The sequence below is a fragment of the Acinonyx jubatus genome, chromosome D3 (assembly GCF_027475565.1).
Source record: "Acinonyx jubatus isolate Ajub_Pintada_27869175 chromosome D3, VMU_Ajub_asm_v1.0, whole genome shotgun sequence".
In the NCBI taxonomy this organism is placed as follows: domain Eukaryota; kingdom Metazoa; phylum Chordata; class Mammalia; order Carnivora; family Felidae; genus Acinonyx; species Acinonyx jubatus.
Genome location: NC_069392.1, coordinates 91405337 through 91429740, shown reverse-complemented (window position 1 = coordinate 91429740; position 24404 = coordinate 91405337). Strand labels below are relative to the sequence as shown.

Genomic DNA, 24404 nt, shown 5'->3' with positions numbered 1-24404 from the left:
TCGACTGTTTCACTACGGATTTGCACTCTGGGCCCGCCGCGCCTTAAGAATGTTGTTCAACAGCAGCAAGGAGCACTTCAAGGGACTTCGCTGGGGAGGAGCCTCCCCGGAGCCGAGCTTCTAGGCGACTCCCGGGTTAAGTGCAGAGTGAGGCCACCAACTTCTGATGCACTCACAAGAGAGGGCGACACAAAGGAAGTTGTTATAACTTGCTTTGACAGGGCTTCTCATTCCGGTGATTAAGTGCGTACGTGCTGAGATGGCAGTGCTCTTTTTTTTTTTTAAAAAGGGAAAATCTGAATGCAGCTCCCAATTTATACAACTTCTAACGCCCTTTAACCCCGCCACTGTTTTCAGCCAATTCTATGTCGGATTCACACGCATGCAGCCGTGCTGGTGCTTTAATTTACGTTTGAAATTGGCCTTCGTATTTCACAAATAGAAGTTATGACATCCATCATTTAACACGGCTACAAATTTTTACTTCAAGGTAAAACAGTGTCAGCGAGCCGGTGTAACAATAGTACAAGGATACAAGAGTGTGTGATTTACTTCCAAAGCAATTAGAAATGCTTTCTTTCTTAAGAGAGGGGACTGAAAACCCAGCATTATAATCATCATCGCTATTGCCACAGTAATTTATTTTTCGCATCCTGCCTGTTCAAGGATGGAGAGACCTCGGGCTGTAGTAAACAGGCCGGGCTGAGGCAGGCATCTACAGGGCAGGGGCCAGACCACAGGGAGGGAAGACAGCCACTAACCCCTTCGCCAGCAACCAAGGGCGTCCCCCCCCCATCCTGGGCAACAAGAGGGTTTGGTCGAGGCTGCTCCCGAAGGTGCCCAGAGCGTATGCTGGACCCGCGGCAGGCCCTGCGAGGAAGAGGCTGTTCCAGGAAAACTCTCCTTGGGCCTTGGTCAGACATGTACCGGCCGTGGCTTCAAGCTGGGCGCTGGAGCTTTAAGGCTGAACCGGTTCTCCTGAACGCGGTCGGGGGAGGGAAGAGAACAGGGGCTGAAAAATAAAGCTGCTTCAGTTTACGAGAGGAAATGCATAATTAGTTCACAGCTATCCCCACACTTGCTACTTATACTGAAGAATTTTGGGGCTTTTATCACTGTTCGAATGTTCTCGAGCAAGTTCTGCGTTGCTCGGGTCTACGGAAGGAAAATAGGTCCCGCAGCCTTTTAAAGAAAGCCTCTAACAAAAGAACCCCTACCACACCAATCTTAAGAATAAAACACACGGGGGTTCTTTACGAGAAAGGTTTCCGTTCGTAGGCACAGATCCCTCGACGGGAAAGGAACCCCCCCAAACCGTTTCATTATTCTCAGTTTTAATGCCTGCTGTTACATAACGCGTATCGTGTTTCCCCTGCCTGAAAGTGTCTGACAGTCTTCTGAGGGCCGAGGTGGCAGATGACAGAGAACCCACACTCGCGACCATCTTCTCAGAGCCACAAGTGAGAAGCACTGTGGCGACAGATTTAAGAATATCTGAGCTTCCCTCGATTTCAAACGTGGTTCCCGGCAGGGCTCTTCGGTTTTCTCTTTGCAGGAGCACAGTACCTACTAAATAAGCTGCCCAGTGCAAACACGTGGTAAACAGGGGTTTCTAATTTTGGTTACCAACCCCAGATGCCCACGTTCGTCCTGCTACGCTTCTGCTACCCGCTTTTAATTCTGTGCCATTAACAAAAGGATCGTTCAGCGCTGGGAAAGGGATGTTAACTTCTCCACTTTAACTGGGAACCATAAAAGGCCACGTGGGCCTTCGGGAAAGGAAAAAGTACTTTCTCATTTGCCTTTACCACCCCTTAAAAATCTAGAAAGCATTTTTCAAGTTTTCCTGAACTGTGAGAAGACACTTCTTTTCTTGCAAATTAATTCTTTTTAACTCCTTATGATAGCTTTGAATCCCATGAAGAAAGATGAATTATCACACACTGAGCCCAAGCTGCGAAACAGGAGGGGACAAATAGAGACCCCTACTGTGTTTAACAATGTAGAAGAAATTCCAGACGCAATAGAAAAATTTTGTCCTTTTCCCCGGACCTCCGAGCTTGTGCACATGGAGCTGAACAGTGGGGGGCGCTCTGGTTATGCTGAACGCCAGCACTGACCCGCGCGCGGGCTTCTGTCGCCTCAGTGGCCCACATCTCAAATTTGTTAAGTAAAGACCACCTGTGGCACAGTCACCAAACGTCCTCTGCTTCAAACCTCTGCAGTTTCTCATCGGGGGGGGGGGGGGGGGGGGAGACACGGTTCCCCTTATGGAGTGGCGCAGGTGGACTGCAGCCACACACGCGGCCCGACCTCGGCTCGGACGCCCCGCGCAACACGAAGGTGTCTGCTACGCTGTGGGGGTCGCACAGCGGCCGCTGCCTCCGGATGGTCCGGCCCGTGCCCACACGGCAACGACTCCCGACATGCGGCACCCGGGCGACCCAGGTCACCCAAAGTCTGGTGAGGGGGGCAGACAAGGTTCGTGTGGGGTCACTTCTGGGGAAGACGAGCACGGTGTAGAGCCACACGTGACCGGCATGCCTCCTCGGGAGTAGCCCACACACGCAGGAGCCGGAAGTGAGCGAGACCCCGTAGATGCAGACACACCTGGGTCTCAGCAGCCCTGGAGAAGCATCAGTGTACTGTGTCCGGGAGCAGGGCTCCCGACGCGCTGGGTGCAGCCGCCCTGCACCCGGGGTTGGGTTATTAAATCATTTCCGTGATCTGTCGGCACCTTACGGCTTTCCACATATGCCAAAGGCCATCTGGGAAAAGCCAGCGCCCTGGGTCGTTGAGGCCGGCGGCTCTGCACGTACAGAGCCACACGACGGAATTAGCCAACGGCGCCGCCTCGCGAGAGGGGGCCCAGGGAGGCCCACGGATTCAGACGAAGTGCCACGGCACCTGCAGGGTTAATTACACAGTTCAAGACGGAACGGCCGAACAAAAGGAAACCGTCCTCTCTTCTTTAAGAACTATAAACACTTGTGCCGGAGGAGATGGGCATTCGATAAGCCGGGCAGCACGGAGCAGGCTCGCGGGTCTCCAGTTAACTCTCAGACTCAGTGTTAACACTTAATAGAACAGTGTTGAGTCCGGCTGCCAAGGTCAACAGCACAGATGCACTAATTGTATTATGAGCTTGACATCTAGTGGCCACCCCTGGCAGGGCAAAGCAGGCAAAGGTTAAATCAGCAAGGCCTGTCACGGCGCCTCTAACTACCCACCTTCGGGGAGAGCCAGGGCCCCACACTCCGCAGCCCTGCCTTCCCGGGGCCCGGCTGGTGGAGCGGGGAGCGGGCCGCAGAGGCAGCCTGAGCAGACCGGGGCCGACTGGAAAAGACAGGCCCACGGAGGACAAGATTCAGACACCACAGTGGTGCCATCAGGTCTCCGGTGGACACTTCCGCCGAGGCGAGGAGGTCCCCTTTAATTAACCAACAGATCAATCTTAATCTCTAACATAAATAGAGCCCATTACGGCATTTCATTATTTCAGTTAATATTTTACACTTTCTGTAACATGACTAGGGCTATTTGTCTGCTTGGAAACCACACTGACAGTTAGCTGCATTTTAAGTCCTAGAACTGTTCAAATGACAAGAGAAAAATCTAAGAGCAGGACTTTTTTTTTTTTTTTTTTAATGTAAGAGTGTATCTAAAGCAGAATTAAAGCACTCAATTTTTACACAGATTTTACACATGTGACAACTCGCCCCGCGCTCGACTCCAACCTGCCCCAGGGTGAGTGGGACCGGGTCTCATCTTCCTAGCATGTTTTGGTCTTATTCTGGCCACTGGTCTACAAATCATGTAGGAAAATAAAAAGTAACAGAACAAAAACAACTTCCTGCTGTATAAATATCATGCAAAACGTATCCTTCTTAGAGCTACTTTGCAACATTAAGAGACAGTGCATTACCTCATTAGCAGCTAAGACTTATTTTGCTTTAAAAAAAAAAAAAAAAAAAAAAACCACCAAAACCAAAACCAAAACCCCCTGTGTCAATTCTCACAGTTAAGAATGCTAAACTCCTACTAATGCTCAGTGCACACAACGGGCGCCCTGGCTGGATCTTCGTTGACTTCCCCGGGATATTCTCAGAGCTACCTAGACATGAATGGCAAACCCTCTCAGAGGTTCCAGTTGAAAATGAAATCTGACCCACTTTTGCCATCATCGTGTATGCAAACAATAATCAGCTTGCCTTCTTTTTGTGGCTCTGAACAGATCTAAAAATACTGGATTATGCATGTGTTGTGAAGTTTTAAATGCACATAAAAAACCCCTAACTGTCACGTAATCACTTCTTTCTCTGGAAGGTGGGAATTGGCGAGCTTTGTGTTGACCACCCAATTAGGCATTTTAAAATAGGTTAAGTTTTTAAAATGTTATTTTTAAGATAAATATTTGCAAATTCTTCTTTTCCTTCCTCCTCCTGCTCTCCTCAGTTACTTTTCACCTTTCATGTTTCAGAGAAAACAATCTGCCTACCAATGTTAGAAAGTGGCTTCTGTATTGTTTCCTTTTGGAATGCTGAATTGTAAATGCGTGTAGTGGGCTGGGGGAGCACTCCAGGCAAACCATGCATATACAGATAAAAGAAAACGGATCTCCTCACCGAGGGCTGGTGGCCTCCTTTCCCTTAGTTTAAACACAGTCTGTGAAGACCACTGGTAAATTCTTCAATCACATGCTCACCACATTTAAAAGGATTTTTAAGATAGCCATATGGAAAACAAAAACACTTCGAAACAATTAGTGCTAACAAACAAAATCCAGGATGGCAAGTTGTTTTAAATTACAACACGCTTTTGTTGTTCCTTAAATACAGCTTTTCCGTGTAACGACAATAAAATATACATCTTTATTAGGATGTATTTAATACAACAAAGGACAGCGGTACCACACTTTCTTAAAGTTCTCGGTAGGGGTATACGTGCTGTTCCGGCAGAAGTTTTAATTAATTTTTCTTAGAAGAAAAATATTCAGCTGGCTCAAAAGGTTTCACTATTGATGGCACACGTTCAACTGAATTCTGAGGCTGCATCACATTCACAAATAGGAATGAAATGATCTGCCGTCTCAAAAGACAGTTATCACAGGGAACGTTTAGTCTCCGGCATCCTTAAAATAAAATTCTACAACACGGTCACTCTAGAACTTACCATCGGCCATCACTACCTTTCCTCCTTTTAGACACGTTGTCATATTTCATTTCTGCCACGGTGATCAGGTTTGGGGAACACTGGAGCTATTTCTGGGTTGCTACCATTTCATTGCTTGCCTCAACACCAAAGCCTGGGAAATCCTTTTCTTGGGGAATAAACTCTTTTTACTGTAAATTAACATGGCTGTGCCCTGCTGCCGTCCCCTGTACCGCACTGAGAATTCTGCGTGTATTTGCATTATCGATAACCTTCCATTTTTCTTCACGCATCTCCTGCTTTCATTAACATGTCACGCCCGAAGTGATACAAAAGAAGTATTTACTTTGTTTCCACGACCCTGTAAACTAACTTGGCTTCTCTTCTAACTTCATGCACGGTCTGTTTATTTCCAACGGCATTTGGCAAAATTAAAATTTCCAGGATATGTGATTCATGTTGGGAGTAAGGGAGCTTTCACCAGCATTTCCCTTAAGAAAAATATTTTCGTTATCCTACTCACGACGATCACGACAGACTACTACATCCGCGAGCATTCCTCGAGTGAGCAGAGAACAGGGTATCTTTTATACTCCACCAACAATCAGTTCAGAATAATTAAATCAGAAAGAACTTATTTTTTTAAACAGTTCCCCCCAAAGTACCCTTAAAACAATCCAGGAAACACACTACTTGAGGAAGGCTCAGCCCCAGACAGGCTATTTCTGGCCTGTTGCAAAATACGATCAGGAACTGTGGCAATGTCTTGACTACAATTCCCAACGACGGTGGAAAACACCAGCTTGACAAACTTTAATCGGACGACGACGGGTGAAAATCCTGAGTAGGTCTCAGCACCGAATAAACTGGGTAAGGGCAAGGATCCAGAGGCGGACTGGTAAATAATTTGCTGCATCTTGGGTTTTCGAATGTGGGCTACACATCCCTCAACGTGTTTACACTATCAGCTCACCGGGCTCCCGGCTCTGACGTGGAATTAAAAATGAATAGCAGGGCCTCGGCTTGCTAATTGTTAAACACGAGGGGTTTTACTCTATTAATTAAAATATGCTTTAATAGAAGGAGACAGTGCACATTTTGATAAGGAGCCTACAAAGCGGAGAAGTATTTACATTGTTGCATTTTGGGGCGGCTGTGAAAGCCGAGTTTAAGCTATTCAGCAGCCACAATAATAAAGCTTTAAAATTCCTCGCTGGGATGCAATGTAGTTCTTTTGAGGGAAAGACTGTCTTTCTCATTCGGCAGAAATAAATCCATTCATTTGATCATGTAGTCATTGAGGCCAATACAAAACAAACCAAGTGTGAGAAATTCTATGTGATGAAGTAAACAAAACAAAAAAAAAACCCATTTCCATGACAAAAAGATTCTTTGTCCCTAATCTACCCACCATATGCAAGCGTTTCTTTTTAGCATATCTGCCGCTCTCATCTCGGGTGCCAGGGCTGCACGCGGGGCTCCCCACCTCCACGGCCACAAAAAGACCCGGGCGAGGCCGCCGCCCGCCGCCCGCCGGCTCCCGACGCGGACACGCACCCGTGTCGCCAAACTTTCCGGCGCCGCGTGATAAACTTTTCTTTCCTTTTGTTTCCGTGCGCACGGCCCGGGGCTCGCGGCACAAGGACGCGTCTCCGCGTCCGGGGTGCCCGGCCCCGCGGCCAGCGGACCAGCCGGGCAGCCCGAGCCCCGCGCCACCCCCGGGGACACCCGGCCGCTGCCCCCCGCTCGCCCGGCCACCGCCGGAGGGAAGCCGGGTCTCCCCCACCCCCCCCCCCCACCAACCCCGCGCGCAGGGACCACCCCCAGGCCGCGGCGGGGCTCGCCCGGCTTCAGTCCCGGGGCGGCCACGAGGAAGGCCGGGCCCCCGCAGGCTTCGCGGCCCTCGGGGCACACGAGGCCGGCGGGCCGGGGCGGGGTGGGGGGTGGGGGCGGGCCGGCTGGGGGGGGGGGGGTCGGGGTCGGCGGCCCCGCTCCAAGCGCGCACCGCCGCGGGGCCCCGGCCCCGAACAAAGCTGCCCGGGCGGCCGGCCTCCCCGGCCCGGAGTCCGGCGGGAGGTGAGCCCGGGACGCGCCGCAGCCACCGCCGCCGCGCTGGCCCGGGAGTCGCGCGGTAGCCGAGGCCAGGCCCGGCGTCCGTACCCGGGGAGCCCGGAGGTTAGCGCGGCGGCTGCGGCGCGCGGGCTCACCTCCCGTCGCCCCCCCCCACCCCCGCCCCCGCTCCACTGCCTCCCTCCCCCGGCAGCTCCGACCCCCAGCCGGCCCCGAGCCCCGCTGCGCCCGCGCCCCAACTCCCGGCAGCCGAGCCAACTTTACTTGCCCGCAACTCCGCGCCGCGCGCTCCGGGCAAGACCGGGGTCCCCGCGGCCGGCCCGCCGGGGCCGGGCACCGCGCACCGGCCCCGCGGCCGGCGGCTCCCCCAGCCCGCGCGGCGCCCCGCCGGCCCGACCCCCCGCGGCCCCTCACCGTGCTCGGGAGCCCCGTCCGGCGGCGGCAGCTCCTCGTCCGACTTGAGGTGCTGGGGCTTGGCCTGCTTGCGCCGAGACATGCTGCTAGCGGCGCGCGGGCCCCGCGCGGGGCATCGGCGTCAGCGGGGCGGCCGGCGGGGACGGCACGGGGCGCGGGGCGCGGGGCGCGGGCGGCGGCGGCGGCGGCGGCGGCGGCGGCGGCGGCTGCGCGGGCCGCGCATGGGGCTGAGCAATTAGGCTGGTGAATAATGCATGGCCATTAGCGGCGGGCCGCGCCGATTGGCCGGCCTCCAGCGGCCCCGGCGGCCTATGCAAATGAGGCCGCGCTCGCAATTAGCGGCCGCGCGGGGCGAGGGGCGCCTGCGGGACCCGGCGCGGCGGCGCTCACATCGCTCCGCGGGGCCCGGGCCGGCGGGGCGCGGGGCGCGGCGGCCGCGCTGCCCGGGGCACAGGCGGCAAACTTTGGCGGCGTCCGCGCGGCGCCGTCTCCGCCGGCGCGCCGGGCTCGCCCCTTTATAGAGCGTGTGCGCCGCCGCCCCGCGCCCCGCGCGCGCCCCCCCCCCCTGCCGCCGCCGCCGCCGCCGCCGCCGCCCGGCCGCCCCTCCCGGAGCGAGCGGCCGCGGGCAGGGCTCCGGCCCGGGCGTCTTTGTCTCGCCGGCCCGCTCGGGCGCCGCGCCGCCTGCGCTCCGGGCGCGCAGGGCCGGCCGGCTCGGCTCCTCGGCGGCGGGTCTCGCTCGGCGCGCCGGCCGCGCTCGGGCTCAGGTGCCCCAGGCTGCGGACCGGCTCTCCTCTCCGGGCTCGCGTCCCCTCCGCGGGCTCCCCCGGCGGCCGGCCCGGCTCGGAGGCTCGCGGCCGGAGCGGAGCGGAGTGCGCACGCCGGGGTGGCGGGACTTCGGCAAGACCAACTTTCCGGTTCGGAAGCGGCGCGGGCCGCGCGGCTCCTCCCCTCCCCTCCTCTCCCCTCCCCGCGCCCCCCCTCCCCTGCGTCCCCCCTCCCCTGCGTCCCCCTGTCTCTCCGCCCCTCCCCCCCGGGCCCCTCCGACTCGGAGCGCCCGCCCCGCCCGCCGGGCCTCCCCGCCGCCACCGGCTCCTGAAATCCAAGGGGAGGGAGGGGACGGCGGGGCCGCGGTGTCACCCTCCCCCCCCCACCTCTACCCCCACCGGCTCCCCTTCCCGACGGATGCCGGGCCGGGGCGCCTGCGGAGCGGGCAGGGGCACAAGGTGCCCCGAGGCCGCGCGACTCAAAGTTCCGAGTCCAGGGAAGTGCCGCGCTCGGCCCGCTGCGTTCTAGGACTTTCGGGGGTGATTTGCGGCGAGGGGTGGGGTGGGTGGGTGGGTGCAAGTGAGAGGGTCGCTCGCGTCGGGCCTGGCCCCGCACCCTCGGGCGGCCGGCGCGGCGCGCTCCCGCAGACTCGCCCACCCTTCGCCCGCGCTCACACGCACGCGCCCTGGCTCCGCGCGCGCACCCCCCCCTCCCCGTGCACACGCGCCCTCGCCCACTCCCGCGTGCTCACTCTCGCGCGTGTCCTCGGTCCCCGAGCGGCCACCAGGATGTGCCCCAGGCCCTGGCGCCGCCGCGCGCGCGCGCTGCCCCTGGTCCCAGTTTGTCTTTTTTCATTTCCCAAATTTCTTATTTTTGTCCTCTCAAGTGGCCCTGTGTGGTACGAAGCTTTGGCACAGATGGCCTCCCCGGTGTCGTGCGCTGTGGGGGGGGGGGGGGCGGGGGAGGGAGCGGGCGGTGACTCTCCAGCCCCGAGCGCCAGGAGGGCTGCAGCTCCTCGCGTGGCTGGGGGTGGGGCGCTCCTGGCTGCGGGAACCCCCCTCCTCCACGGGACGGACCCCGACCCTGCGCGGCTCGCCCAGCTCTCCGCAGGCTTCTTTTCCGTTCTAGAATCTTCTCCCTTCCCAGCCTGCGTTCTCTCTCCCGACTCTAATTGTGTAAGTTTCACGAAGCAACAGCTTTGAGCTGGAGGAAAATCATTCGGAGGAAGGAAGCGCGCGGGTCCGAATCGTCTCCAAACAGCCCCCGCCGCCACATTTGTCTCCCCCTCCAAAAAAAGCAAAAAGCAAAAACCTTTAAGGTTGGTTTTGTTTTTGCTTCTTAGTGGCAGGCATATTCATTTGGGTGATTCTGGTTTTGAAAAGAATAAAAAGGCACATAAAAGATGTTTGAAGTCCGGGGCTGTGTGCCCCACACCACAATTCTCTGGTTAAGCCGTTGGGGGGAGGCGGCCGCCCGTCGCCGTTACCCTGTGAACTTTGGCAAATGCTTGGAGCATTTCGGGGACGCTCTAGCATCCGGCACTGGCGCTAGGCGGTGAAAAGTTTGCAGCCTGCAGCCTGGGCTTTGGGGCGAGCGGGCCGGGAACTTAGCTGGGCAGAGGGAAACGGGGGCGGGGGAGAGGAAGGGAGCGTGTTGGGGGGTGGGGGTGGGCGGTTGTGGCGGATGGAAGTTTCTGGCAGAATTCGCAGGACCGGCAAGACTTGGGGGAAGTTGCAAAGCCGCGGCAGAAAGGTGGATTTCGGTGCCGTGTTTCCAGAGGAGAAAAACTCGGAACAATCCTCGGTGGGTCGGACCCCTGGTTAAAGGTGCACTGCTTTTTGTGACCCGGTTAATTCTTTCTTTCCCTCTTTTTAAAAACCCACACTTTAAGAAGCAGCGGCAAACGTAGGCTCCCGCAGCGTCCGAAGCCTTTCAGAGGAAGCCCGAGCCCGGCTCCCCCGCAGCCTGCTGGCCCCCACAGCACCCTCGCCTCCTCTTTGGGCTGCTTTGCGCGCGCCGCCCCCCACCTTTTCTGTCCGCCGCCCCCTGCCCCCAGCCTCTTCCCCGCACACGGGCAGGATGTCCCTAGGTCTTCCTGGGACTTCCGAACGCGACTGTTTTAATTTTGTCAACTTGCTCTGCATTTTCTACGAGGTGTGGTCTTGGAGAGGATCTTTTAGGTCCCTCCAGTGGAGGCGAATCTGGGACCCCGGCCCTTTATCTGTAAGAAGCTAGCCCTCGGATTGCAGAGGCGTCGCGCAAGTCGTGCAGAGCTTTGCAAGGGGGAAGACGCAGCGGGCTGCGCTCGGCGCCGTGGTGGACACAGTGGCGCTCACGCGGGGAGCCGACGCAGGACCCGGAGCTGCGCGGGCCCGACCTGCCCGCCCGCGGTGGGCTCGGGTCCCCGCCCCGGTGCGCAGGGTGCAGTGGGCTGCGTGAAGTCGCAGGCTCCACGCCGCCCTCCGCGCGCCCTGCTCGGGGATTTCGTTGAGAAAATCGAGCAGACGTGGACGAGAGGGTTGGGGGGGGGCGGGTTATGAAAAATGGGAACCTGCGCAAATTTCTCGCCAAAAGTGCACATCAGTGAATCTGGCGCCGCCTTGCAAACACCGACGGGGCAAACAAGATCTATGATTTTTTTTTTTTTTTTTTTAAGGTGCAAAGCAAAAGGCGCATTACCTCCTCTCTTACCTGCTCTGCCTTCCTGGCTTCCCTCCGCAGATCTTACACTTTTCTTTAATGGTTTTTATTCAGTGCAGCAAGTTTTAATGAAAGCACATGCATCTTAAGCTTGAGTCACAACAATAGATTTATTGCGAGGTGACAGCGTGTCAACAGCATATTTTCAGAAATGAGCGACAGGATTATCCTCCAGTCGCGCCTGGATTAAAGGCAACCACGGAAATGTGCACCCGAGGTGCGGGCGCGACTCCTGCGTGCCGAACACACATGCTTACCGTCACATGACCACTGCCCATTAAAATATTGTGATACCTAAACACTGTTGCAGAAACCAAAGTTGCTTTTCTTCTCTGTAATTAAATCTAATTTGTTCGTCGTCTTTCCTCTTGCAATGTTGTTTTCGTCTTAAGAGGCGACACATTATTGTTTTGTCTGCTTAAATAATATCATTTACAAATTAATACTGTAGATTTTACATTAGTGGAACATGTAATTAGATGTTTGATTTAATTTGTCCCACTTATTCAGATGAAACAGAAAGCCTGTCTGCAAGCTGGACTTCACACCGGGAGGTTGAAGGGTTCTGTTTTCACATCCCACTTTACTGAAGGTACCTGGGTGTCCGTCCACACAGCATACTTTTACCTAAGGGACAGTTGGTGCTTTATCGTGGGCGCGTTTCCCCGGCCACTCCCTACAGAAGAATTCAAGTATCAGAGCTTTATTTTCTGTCTCCTTTCATCCCCCCCTCCGACCCCCCCCATCAGAGTTCTTGTCACTGGCCTTCACTGCCTTCTCCGGTTCCTCCCCTACCCCCAACTTTTGTTTTAGGTCCTTGCCATTAAATTCAGCATGATTTTGTGTCTTTAATGCTGTGACAAGTGACCGCTAATTGGTTCTCACTTGAGCAAAGATATTACCATACTAATATTATTATTGGTAAGAAGAGGTAATTGATAACACCACCTGCCACTCTGGGGCAGTCACGATGATAAATGTTTCCATCAACAGGAAATCTGTGCTTGGTGTACCAAAGCCCAACGCAAACAGCATGTCAAGTGCCAATTATAAAGATGTTGCTTTTCTGTTACATTGTGGGGGCGCTAGGAAACACGTAGCCCCAAAATATATTTATGGCTTTTTGAAAATGCTTTTTCCAAGCTTTTTGTCCACCCACTTGAAGAGAGGTTTCACCTTTAAAAGAAATGTTCTCCTTAAATAAACCAACACAGGACCACCCGCCTCACCCACATTCCACTCAGCTCCTGCCGGCCCCCTCTTGGCTTTCAAAGCTATTGAGGTAAACACGTCGGAATTTTTAATAGATGGCAGCCAGGAGCATCGCGTACAATCCGTCTAGGACTGTGCTCTGTGGCATCTCGAATGTTCGCCACAGGACAGTGACTACCTGGCCGGCAGGCATCCCAGGCAAACATTTGGTGGCTTTTTCTGTCACGCAGAGAAGCGTCCGCACATGGCCACAGTGCTCACACTTGCGGACGCAAACGACGTGACAGTACTTCTGTGACCGTTAGACTGTGTATCTGGGTTGCACGTAGACCTAGGAGGGGCACTTCGGCCCCTGTGATTACATAAATAATGCCGGCCCGCTCCGACTTTCACTCCTTGCTCATAGGGAGGCTCAAACGATTATTATTAGCTTGCATTATTAGATGCAGGCCTCAAAAGGCGAAAGCAGCTATTGATAATTGCAAGAAGCATACACCAGCTACTGTATCGATCGGCTTGTCCCTATTCCCCTGGTATGGGAGAGATAAGAAGGCTCACTCTTTAGTGCAATATAATTTCTTTTGACCTATCTGCTTGCTACAGACTTATGATGAATAGCCAGAGTGGTTAAAGTCCTTTATCACGAAAGTTACCCCTTGATATAATATTGATTCTTTATAACTAGCTCCAAACACAAAAATCAAACTGTCCACTTGACCATCATCATCATCAATATCATCACAAAGCCTCTGGAATAAAGATCAGCGCCAGCCTGAAAACGCTTTCTATAATCTTACCAGCTAATCTTTATTTGCTGATGATGAAAAGAAAAGGGGGGGGGGCAAGAGGGAGAGTGAGCGGAATGTCATTTGGACGAGCACTATATTTGTATGTGGACGCACGCTGGGCCGACACGCGGCGGCCGCTCCTGCTCCGCGACCGCGGTCAGCGTGGCCGTGCTCCGCAGCGCGCGGCCTCCCCACCCACCCCGCCCCCGGGACCCGGGGCGCCGGGAGGCCAGGGGCTCGGGGAGAGACGGAAGGGGCCCCACGAGAGCTGCGTGACGGAAGGAGACCCACGGCCCCCTGCTTTTCCACACCAATGTCACACGTCCTTGGCGCTCGGCCGGCTGCGCTCGCGGGAGAGCGGGGAGTGGGGCGCACGCCGGGTGGGCTCGGCGGCGTGGAGGGGCCGCGCCCGGAGGCGCACATCAAAGGCCGCCGCGCAATTGGTGTGCATTTCCCCCAATTAACGGCATTTCCTGCCCCCTCCCCCCCCCGCCCGCCCCGCCCCCCGCGCCAGCCGGGCAGTCCTGGCGCAAGGACGAGCCTCCCCACCCCCCACTACCCCCCCCCCCACCCCACCCCCAGCGCGCGGGTGTCCCCGCAGGCGCCTCTGGACGCCCAGGCCCCTTCCAAAGAGAGTTTCGGGCGCCTTTTGGGAGGAGGGACTTAGAGGTGCGGGGGGAGGGGGACGCAAGCAGGACCCCAACTTCTGAGTCCTGGAACCTCTTCGGCCCCGCGTTGAATTCGATTCTACAGGCTTCGATTCTGGTGTAGACAGGCGGCGGTCTTCGGGGACCCTTTCACTCGACACCCCCGCCCCAACCGCCCCCCCCCCGCATTTCTGCCCCCCCCCCCCCCCGCACTTCTGCAACCCTCGGGCACAAGCAGGCTGGGGGCCTCCCCTCCCCAACCTCCGCGGTTTCCTAATTAGCGCCGCGGGGGCTGCGGGCACAAGGGTTCCCCCCCCCCCCCAGCCTAGATTCCGCTCCTTCTATGGGACAAAGCCACTCCGCGGCCCCTCCCCGTCGGGCCTGCCCCAGGGAGGTCCGGTCCCGCTGCGCGGGGGGGGGGGGGGGGGGGGGTCCCCAGGGCGGCGCCTGCGGGCCCGGGTCTTGCCAGGTGGGGCGGGGCGCCGTGGGCTTCAGGCCGGAGGCGGTCCCGGCTCACTCCCCGCTGAGCCCACCGCCCTCTTCGGGCCGACCCCCGCCCAGGACCAGGCTCTGGGGCCCCTCCCACCCTCACCCTTTTGGCGCCGACCCCTCCACGCCAGGCCACCTCGCTTGGTCGCAGCCTGGAGGCGTCTTGGACGAACCCCCACGAGTGATTTCGTGACCTCGCGCAGCCCCGCAGTCGTCCTGGCTCCCAGAGCCGTGTGCCGGCCCGGGAGGGGGGGGGGCGGGGGGGAGGTGGCGACGTGGCGTCAGAGTGGCCCCAAGCCGTCTTCTGCTAGGTGGGGGCCGCCGGAGCGCACGCAGGCAGGACTGTCCCCGGGCGCCCCCTGCCCCGGCCCTGTGCGTGGGGCGCACTGTCCGCGCGGGAGGCACCCCCTCCCCATCCCCCTGGCCGCAGAGCACAGCACACCCGTCTTCCTAACATGTTCAAAGAAGTTTCAGAAAAGCGGGCACAACTTTGATGTGACCGTTCCCATCCGTCTTGGCTTTCTCATTATCACAAATGTCATTTGCTTTGGCTCCGAGCTCTGCAAAAGTGCAGAGCTGAAATTCTGCAGAAGGCCAGGCCTGTGGGCCAGGCACTCACCCAGAGTCCTTGAACCGCGGTGACGGGGACAAAGGCCATCAGGTGCTCCTGTTTAAGGATGGATGTCTTCACTGTGAACCCCTGCACTGGGCTATTAGCAGAACAGATCTTTCAGACTGTCCTGGCAGGTCAGGCCCAGGAGAGGAGGAACAAATATCACACAGATTAGAGTCCCTTCACATTCTCCAGGGAAAAAAATAAAAACAAGACGACAAGGAACGTCAGGACAGCAGAAGGAGCAGCCTCATACTGAAACCATGCCGTATGACCTGATTAGCTAAATAAATAAGCAGGTATGTCCAGACACGGGGGCCACCTCCCGCCTGGCCTGCAAGGCAGGAGCCTGAGGGGGAGGTGTCTCTCTAAGCCTTGGTGACACCCTGGTCAGGGAAAGAGGATTTTTTCAGGGTTCCAGGGCCCATACGTGCCCCTGAGGCCACCAGCCAGTGCTGCCTCTTTTCCCCACTGGTAACCAGTGTCGGGCGGTTGTGCTTCCTGTGCCTTGAGCTGTGTGCGTCGCTTCCTGCAGACTCTTCTGCCTGAAATCAGACTGGAAGAGGGGACACAGAGCTCCTGCATGGTCGGAGAGGGTCCCTGCCCTTCAGTGAGGGGCACACTGTCCCCCAAAAACAGGGATCTTCTTGGAATTAGAAAGTTTAAAAAAAAAAGAATCTTTTGTAACAATTCTGATCACTAGATGAAAAGTGGATTTGCCTGAAGTCTGGAAATGCTTGCTTCTACACAGGCGCTGTCTGCTTTAAGGAACCCTATGAAACCAGATTGCATAGGCTTGAAAGCCGAAGTTTACTCGCTTTACAAAGGGTTCCCACTCTTCTGAGTGTTGGTTGCAGACTTCCCCAAGGAGGCAGAGCTGCAGGGTACTGACGTCAGCCAGCCTCTCATGGCATGGCTCACAAAGCCGGGCGCCCTGTGTCACTGGCTCCTCGGGGCCCTGGGTGATGGCAGTATTGTGGGTGTGTTTCCTCGCTAAGCTCAGCTCACAGGAGGGACGGCTCTGCTCTTCCACAGTGAGTTCCTCCCCAGCCTCTTGGCCAACTGGGCCTCCTCCCAGCACAGGGAAGGACAGGCGTGCTCAGAGGCCAAGAGGGAAAACGTTTGGCTGGAAGAGGGGACCAGGCAGGTGAGAAACACAGACACTAATAAAGGTGTTAGTGGCAAAGAGAGAATGTTATAGAGAGTAGGGTGCGGAGAAACCCGAGGCTCTGGAAGGCAGGAGGAGAGGGGACATGATCTTGAAACCAGAGAGGGTGCGCTAGGGTGCAGGCCCGGAGGCCGGGCTCTGGGAGGGAGTGAGGGCAGAGCGAGGATAGAGGTGGTTGGCCTCTGGGGCCTGGGGCAGTGGGCCTGCTCAGAGGCCCGAAGAGAGAGCTGAGGTTTGGAAGGAGCACGTGATGTGACGGGTCTCCCGTGTCCCCATCACCAACTCATCCACACCGCAGAGGAGATGCTCAGGCAGGAGACCCCGTCTCCGCTATGGACTCGCTTCTCCCAGGTGCCCTCTTCTCCGCTATCAGGCACCCGCAGAGCTTAGGAAACGGCGCGGCTCCGTTTGATAAACCGAACTACCGTGGCCGCCTATTTGTTACGGCGAATTTGAGAAGAGAAATCACGCTTGCTCACATTCAAGGCACAGCTACGATCTCATTTTCTCCAATTGGATCTCTGCTGTGGATCTGAAAGGTCCCGGTCCTTTCCATATAATTTAGCTCTGGTTAGATTTCATTTCATGTTATTCTTTTTTTTTTTTAATTTTTTTTAACGTTTATTTATTTTTGAGACAGAGAAAGACAGAGCATGAACGGGGGAGGGTCAGAGAGAGGGAGACACAGAATCTGAAACAGGCCCCAGGCTCTGAGCTGTCAGCACAGGGCCTGACGCGGGGCTCGAACTCACGGACCGCGAGATCATGACCTGAGCCGAAGTCGGACGCCCAACCGACTGAGCCACCCAGGTGCCCCTCATGTTATTCTTTTTTTTTTAAATTCTTTTTTCAACGTTTATTTATTTTTGGGACAGAGAGAGACAGAGCATGAATGGGGGAGGGGCAGAGAGAGAGGGAGACACAGAATCGGAAACAGGCTCCAGGCTCAAGCCATCAGCCCAGAGCCTGACGCGGGGCTCGAACTCACGGACCGTGAGATCGTGACCTGGCTGAAGTCGGACGCTTAACCGACTGCGCCACCCAGGCGCCCCTACCCCTCATGTTATTCTTAAATCCATTTCACAACCAGCTTTTGTGGGCCTGGGTCAGAAGTGCCTGCCTGTGTCCTCTCCAGGACCTCGGGCCACAGCAGGTGCTGCTCTGTGGGCAACAGTGCCGTGGGGCTCGAGAGGGGCTGGCAGGGGAGGGTTTCTCTGAGATGCGTGAACACATCCACGTGCCCACTGGTGAAAGTTGTCACCCTGCCCCTGGGAGGTTTCCTGAGCTGATTCCAGGCGACACGTGCCCCGTGCTTCCTCTCAGTGCCTCACACCCACGGCAGCTTTGCTGAACACCTACATGGCCAGCATCCTGCTGGGACCCCTTGGATTTCCTTGGTTTCTCCAATTGTTCTGGAGAACGTTTTACCTATTCCATTTTACAGGTGTATCGATGTAGATTCAGGGATATTAAGGACATGCCCAAGGTCACTTGTTATTGGTAATGGAGTCTGCACTCGTTTTGTCTTCTCGGAAGGCTCATCACGGAGCGCGGCACATCCTGGTTGTGGTGCAAGTTGCTGTTGCTGCTGACGCATAGTCTGCCAAGGCTGACGTCCAGAATCTTCTGCACAGTGTATTTTCCTTCTGCTGGGCATGTGCCGTCTCTGTAAGTGCCGTATCGTCTTCCTCCGGAGCTCTGGGCAAGAGCATTTTGCCCTTGTCCCTCCTGTCATGGCTGCTATTGTTTGGTGGGGTTTTGGGGCAGGTTACATTTTTCTGCAGATGTACCTGTCCAGACGCCCTCAGCTCCTTCCCTCCCACCTGGCCCCTCTGTCCTACAGAAGCCATCTCCCTGTCAGCCCCACTCCCTTCCCCTCTTTGAACATCTAACTCATCTGCAACAGTCTCTGCTTTCATTTCCTCGACCATTTTCAGATCCAATTTGACATTTTTCTTTGAGGAAGTGCTTCCAGATTATGTGTACTTTCTTCTCTGGTTCCTCTTTTCTTATTTATTTACTATTATTTTTTTAGCAGTCACGGAGGCTACATGGTTTGTGCACGTGTGTCCTGCAATGAGATCACGTACTGTTCGTCCACGGTGCACACCGTGTCCTCAGCCCCTCAGAGTGCAAAGTGCATATTGTCACCCATGCCATGTGGTGCAGCCCGAGGTCAGCACAGCTCTGGTCCCCTGTCCAGGGCCGCACCGCTGGAGCTCTGTGGACGGCAGGGTAGCCGTGGGCGAAGGCGTGCCTGTGCCCGGGAGCTCAGCCCCTCCTTTGAGTTCACACCGGCCACACCCCGGCCTCTCCAAGGAGCTCCTTCCGTGGTCTCTGAACCTTTGCAGGATTGTGTTTTGAGAAAGTCGCCTCCGCTTATATAAAAACTCTTGCCTGGTCATTAGAACCTTCTATTTCTCGGGCTAAACGGGAGGAGATAAAAATTTCAAAGTACAGGATAGGACAGAAACGGTGTCTGTGGAGGTGGGGAACGTGGCAGAGACACTGGAAACGGCGGCACAGCCTGGGCCTGGTGTGAGCGGTCAGCCACCCGCCAGCAGTAGGAAGGGGAAGGTAGGAGGGAGCAAGTGCAGCCCAGCGACTCCGCTCCCAGGCCCTGGGCTGACACAACTCGGCCCAGGGGCCCCTGACTGCACGGGTGGGCGGGTGGGTGGCGGGGACCGTCCGGGCCCAGAACGTGCGTTTGGTGAGTTTGCTGCGGGGACTGTACGCAAACGCGGAAACGGCCATCCGATGCCGTCACGGACGTTTCGGTTTCAGCCCTTCCAAGCGGCCGGTAGCAGAAGGCGGCGTTTCGCTCTGCAGAGTCACCGAATTGCACCACGCCGACGTGAGCTCCCGTCTCCCTCTGACGCCTCCCGGCAGCCCTGTCGCTCGGAGCAACACAAAATGGCAGCGCTCGCGTCGACCTGTCGCTTTTCCGTCAGAGAAACGGACAGACAGCGGTTTTCCTCTTGATCGTCAGCGTGCACGTGCATGTCGCCAGGTGGCGGTACTTGCTGCCCTGGCGACGTCCTTGCCGCGCGGTGGCCACGATCAGCGAGGGGGAAGGTGTCAGAAGGGGGGGGGGGCGGTCAGCCGTCTGTGGGCACCGCGCGGCGCTCGCTTGGCGCGTCACCGCGCGCTGTCCGCCGGGAACCGGGCACGATTTCGCGAGACCCTCTCCGCTCACGTGCTTCCGGGAAGTGACGCGCGTCGGAAGCCTCGTGCGGCGCTCGGGCCGGAGCTGTTCCCGCACAGTCACGTGACGGCAGGCGTTGGCCACAATTTCAGGCCGTGGCTGTGTTAGGGACGCTCGCAGGACGTTGCAAGACCACGTCTTCCGAAAACGAGGATCGCTCGGTCTGTGAAGAAAACTTTCGGGACACAAGCATGTACCGAAGGCGCCATGAAAAACGGTGGGCGGATGAAACTTACGGTGCGGTCTGAACGTGCTAAGTGACAGTTTCGAGGACCAGAACGTGGCGGTCAGCTCCCTGCTGAAACCCTCGTGGCAGACGCAGTGCCGCGCACGGCCGGGAACCCGGGCGCTCCCGGCCGCGCTGGGAGAGGGGTTTCACGGTCAGAGAAATCTCGTTGCAGCCCCCGGCCGGCAAGGTGGACCTGGGGTGGGTAAGGCAGGTGTCGGAGGCCCCGGGAGCTGGCCCGCTGGGACCATGTGTGCGGAGGGAAGGGGGAGAAGGGAGGTGGCCTGGGGGAGACGGCGGAGCTGAAGGAGGCTGCGAGGACGCGACTTGCACAGGAGTGGGGGCTGGGCCGGGGCCTGGTGGGGGTGCCGCGAGCGGCTGTGCCGGGGGGCTGCCCCTTCCCTTCCCGAGGGGCCCCGCCAGCTGACAGGACGCCCCTGCATCTGGACCTGGAGGCCCTCCCCTGGCCGGCGGGCCGCACTCCTGCTGTCGAGGTGAAGATACTCCCTCCGCTACAATCAACCGTGACAAATGGGGTGTGGCCAGGGAAGGTGAGGAGCCCAGTGAGGAGGATGTGGGGAAACATCTTGCTCTGAAATGGATTAATTCTATAACCAAGAGATATTCAGGGGCGCCTGGTGGGCTCAGTCCTTAAGCATCCACTTTGGCTCAGGTCATGGTCTCGATGTTCGTGGGTTCTGGCCCTGTGTTGGGCTCTGTGCTGACGGCTTTCTGTCCCTCCCCTGCTTGCACTTTGTGTCTCTCTCTCTTTCTCAAAAATAAATAAATAAGTAATAATGATAATCATAAACATTTACCAAAAAAAAAAAATGTTTAGAGGTATAATACAAAGGAATTGGTGATCGATTGTGTATTTGAGTATTTGTTGAAGACAGATTTGTTTTTTGTTTTGTTTTGTTTTTATTAATTTTTAAAAAATGTTTATTTGTTTTTGAGAGAGAGACAGAACACAAGCAGGGGAGGGGCAGAGAGAGGGGGAGACACAGAATCCGAAGCAGGCTCCAGGCTCCGAGCTGTCAGCACAGAGCCCGACGCAGGGCTCGAACCCACAAACCGTGAGATCATGACCTGAGCCGAAGTCGGACACTCAACCGACTGAGCCACCCAGGCGCCCCTGTTTTTGTTATTGCTGTTGTTGTTGTTAATTAAGGGAGAGGCGTAGTTGAGGAGTTGCTAACTAGTTCACGCAGGGGTGCCCGTTGGCCACCGTCCTGGACGGGTGAGGGAGGTGAGGTCAGAGGCCCCCATTGCTGACTCGGGTCAGGAGGAGAGGTGCTCACCAACATCGGCCCAAGGCGTGAGCCAGGCGTGCGGGGTGGGACACGGTGGGTTTGGGATGTCAGTGCAGGATGAACGGAGAGTCACCTGGCTGGGCCTCGGGCTGAGAGGTGCCAGGACGTGCCAGCTTGTAGGGCTGGCGGCTGGGATCTGCAAGCATCGAGTTGGCCCAGCCGCATCTGGGGCAAGGAGGTGACCAAGGCATGTGGCGGGCAAACGGAGGACAAGCCTGCCCGGCCAGCCTGCGGCCCCCTCGAGGTCTGGCCATGACCCCATGACCCGGACACTCTATGGCGAGGGCCCACACTGTGTGGTTGAGGGGCAGCTGTGTCCGCTGGGCTTTGTCTGTGGCTGAGCTCTTGCATAGGAACATGTTTTTGGCTCCAGAATTAGATGCCCATGTTCCCCATTCACCCCCTCTACTGTAGATCACGTGAGAAATTCTCCAGATGATAGTTTTTTCTCCATTCTCAGAATGTATGGGTGTTTTTGAGGATAAAAACAACCAATACCTTGTTTTTACAGATGACTTGGAAACCTCTGTAAATGAGCAAAGCAATGATGGAACCACAGGGCTGCGGTCTACGGTAGGACTCATTGGCAGTGAGTGATTTTACAGCTTAAGTCTGAGCATGAATTATTAAGAAGTATTTTTGTTATGCCTCACAGATTTTTGAAGTTATTAAAAGTTATAATGCTTTTAGAGAATGTTCACCATTTGAAGGCTTAGTTTCAAGGAACTTAAAGCAACCACGGGAAGTCTCAACTAACAACAGCCAAACCCTCGTGAGGGAGAAGGTCTTGGCCTCCAGAGTGTGGCCAGTGGCGGGACGCGACAGCACACTCAAGGACAGGCTTGCTTGGGGGTGGCTGCACCTCAGAAGGACACCGCTGGCGGAACAGTGACAGAGATGACAGGTCACTGTCCAGGGGACACAGCACACTCGCGTGCGGGCGCGTCTCTGCTGGGCAACGTGGCAGACAAGATCTGTGTAACTGAGGTAAATATCCTCAAAGGCACAAAGCAGCTGGATGGGAAAACTCGATTTAATTGACAGAATTCATCCTACACATTTCAGAACACATCTATTAAATGAAGTGTCCCCAGACTGCCTTTCACTTCCCGATGATCAGACATATGGGGGCAAAAGAGAAAATACACGTGCAACATCATCCGATAGAGAGGTCACTGCCCTCCAAATACTACACCCAGGCTACTCGGCGTTCATAGGAGTTTTAACACCTCGGTTTGGGGAGCATACAAAAGAAAACGGAGGCGTTAAATGTTTGCCTTTGCACATGAGACTCCCTTTTAGGACACTGGAATAGACGTCCACCAAGTCAGAGGACTGAGTCTTACGTCCAGACTCTGTTCACCAGGGAGGCAGGACCAGCGAGCGGGGCCGTGACCTAGGCCTTTGCCGAGCGTGAATCTTCGTCGCTCCCGTGTGACTAGGATGAGGGCCTCTGCAGTCCTTGCTCACTGACCGTGGCTTCCGCAGGTGGTGGGCCCGGGGAGAAAACGGGAGCCGTCCTGGGAGATCACGCGTTATCGGCGTGGTCACTTCTGCCATGTGGGGACGCTGCTAGGACTGCTCACTTGTTGGTGTGTTGGGGTCAAGGCCCAGCTTGAACACCGCCCGCCCGGGAAGGGTGTGCTTGCCGTGTGCACACACGACTGAGTTCCGGCAGCAGCCGTGACAGGCCTGTCTGCGGTGCACACGTGCCAGGCTTTTGCTTGGCCGACGTGGCCGCTCGTGCCAGAAGTGCTGCTTTCCCAGAGCACTCCCTTTCCTTCCAGGCGAGAGGGAGGTGATGTGGTTTGCTTTCGGCGTATTTAATTCTAAACACTGTGTAGATGTTTCTTTCTATCTCGGTATTACATGTAAGATGCCCTTTCTCCCTTCAGCTCTGCAGCAGTATAGTTGACACAGGTGTGTAGGAGTGTGTGTGTGCGCGCGTGTGTGTGCGAGGTGGTTGCCACAGTCAGGGTAAGTGCACATCTGTCACCCCGGCCGCTCCCTGTGTGTGTCTGTGGCAAAGCGTACATGGTCCAGTGTCTGCGTCGCTGTGCTCTACGGGAGGCCCCAGGACTTCTTCGTCCTGCGGCAGGAAGTTTGTCCCCTGGGCCGCTCTCCCTGTTTCCCCAGCCCCTCCCAACCTCCGTTCTGCTGTTTCTACTGAGTTCGACTATTTTCCGTTGAGCTTCCGCGTGTAAGAGAGAACACAGTATTTGTCTTTCTCTGTCCGGCTCACTTCGCTTAGCATGATGCCCTCTGGGTCCATCGTTGCCACAAATGACAAGATCTCATTCTCTTTTTACGCCCGAATGAGACTCCAGGACATGGAGTCCCTCGTCTCTTGTTGCGAGGCTGCGGTAGCCGTGAATAATGCCACATCGCCTGGGGCCACACTCCGTGAGCAGCAGAAACATGCCCCGTGTGGGACTGCTCCATCGAAGGGAGGTTCAAGTTTAGTTTTTCGAGGATCCTCCTTACTGTTGCCATAGTGGCTGTGCCAAATAATATGGTTTCTTAAAATTAAGGCCACAGGGGCGCCTGGGTGGCGCAGTCGGTGAAGCGTCCGACTTCGGCCAGGTCACGATCTCGCGGTCCGGGAGGTCGAGCCCCGCGGCGGGCTCTGGGCGGATGGCTCGGAGCCTGGAGCCCGCTTCCGATGCTGCGTCTCCCTCTCTCTCTGCCCCTCCCCCGTTCATGCTGTGTCTCTCTCTGTCTCAAAAATAAATAAATGTTAAAAAAATAAAATAAAATAAAATTAAGGCTACAGTTTGACCCCACGTCGTGTTTTATTTTCAGACTAACATATGTGTCTTCTCATCCATATTTAAACCCCAGATTAGCTTTCTGATTGAAAAATAAGGTTCATGTTGTGTAAACTTTTTCTGAGCTGGTGTGTCTTTAGCTTAATGTACTACATTTTTTTCATGTAATATTGTGAACGAAAGTGTTTTACATTGTAGGATGTAACTTCCACAGCATTTATTAAACGGCACATGGGAAACCGTCAACCGTTACAAAGGACGGACAGACTAAGGTGCCAGACCCACAGCACATTTGGCGTTATGGGAGTGAAGCAGGTATGGTCACATTTGTAAGAACACACCCAACAGCAACATGAGTACCCATATCGGACGGGACAGGAGAGCAGGAGGGAGCGGGAGAAATACCAGCCACCGAAAAATAAGAACGAGCAGAAGCGATGCGACAAGGCTGTATAATTAGTCTACGTGCCTTTATTGGTAACTTGCCACATCTTTTTTAGTTGGTCTAACCATCTTTTCTCTTTTTTATGATGCTGATATGTTTTTATGTTTTCTTAATTTCATTTTTTAATGTTTATTTATTTTTGAGAGCATGAGCAGAGGAGAGGCAGACAGAGAGGGAGACACAGAATCCGAAGCAGGCTCCAGGCTCCGAGCCGTCAGCATAGAGCCCGATGCGGGGCTCGAACCCACGAACCGTGAGATTGTGACCTGAGCCAAAGTCGTACACTTAACCGACTGAGCCCCCCCAGGCGCCAATTTTTTTAAAAATCAGGCCAATCTGGTATGTTTTTCTGAAAAGCTAACTTCATGTACTAGATTTTCTGCTGAGTATAGACCCTCGTACTTCACCTTTTGGTCCTTTTCTTTAGTCT

The 24404-nt window shown here is 55.9% G+C and overlaps 1 protein-coding gene across 2 annotated transcripts in view; it reads right to left on the bottom strand.

The window, feature by feature from the left end:
* SALL3 (spalt like transcription factor 3) overlaps positions 1 to 8110 on the bottom strand; it is a 21042-nt gene extending 12932 nt beyond the window's left edge. Inside the window, exon 1 of one of the 2 annotated variants that reach the window (XM_053206074.1) lies at positions 7636 to 8110. In XM_053206074.1, the coding sequence (XP_053062049.1) occupies positions 7636 to 7717 (82 nt within the window). In that variant the 5' untranslated portion in view covers positions 7718 to 8110. The remainder of the gene's footprint in view (positions 1 to 7635) is intronic. The other variant, XM_053206075.1, reaches the window with a different exon arrangement.
* Positions 8111 to 24404: the final 16294 nt, after the last annotated feature.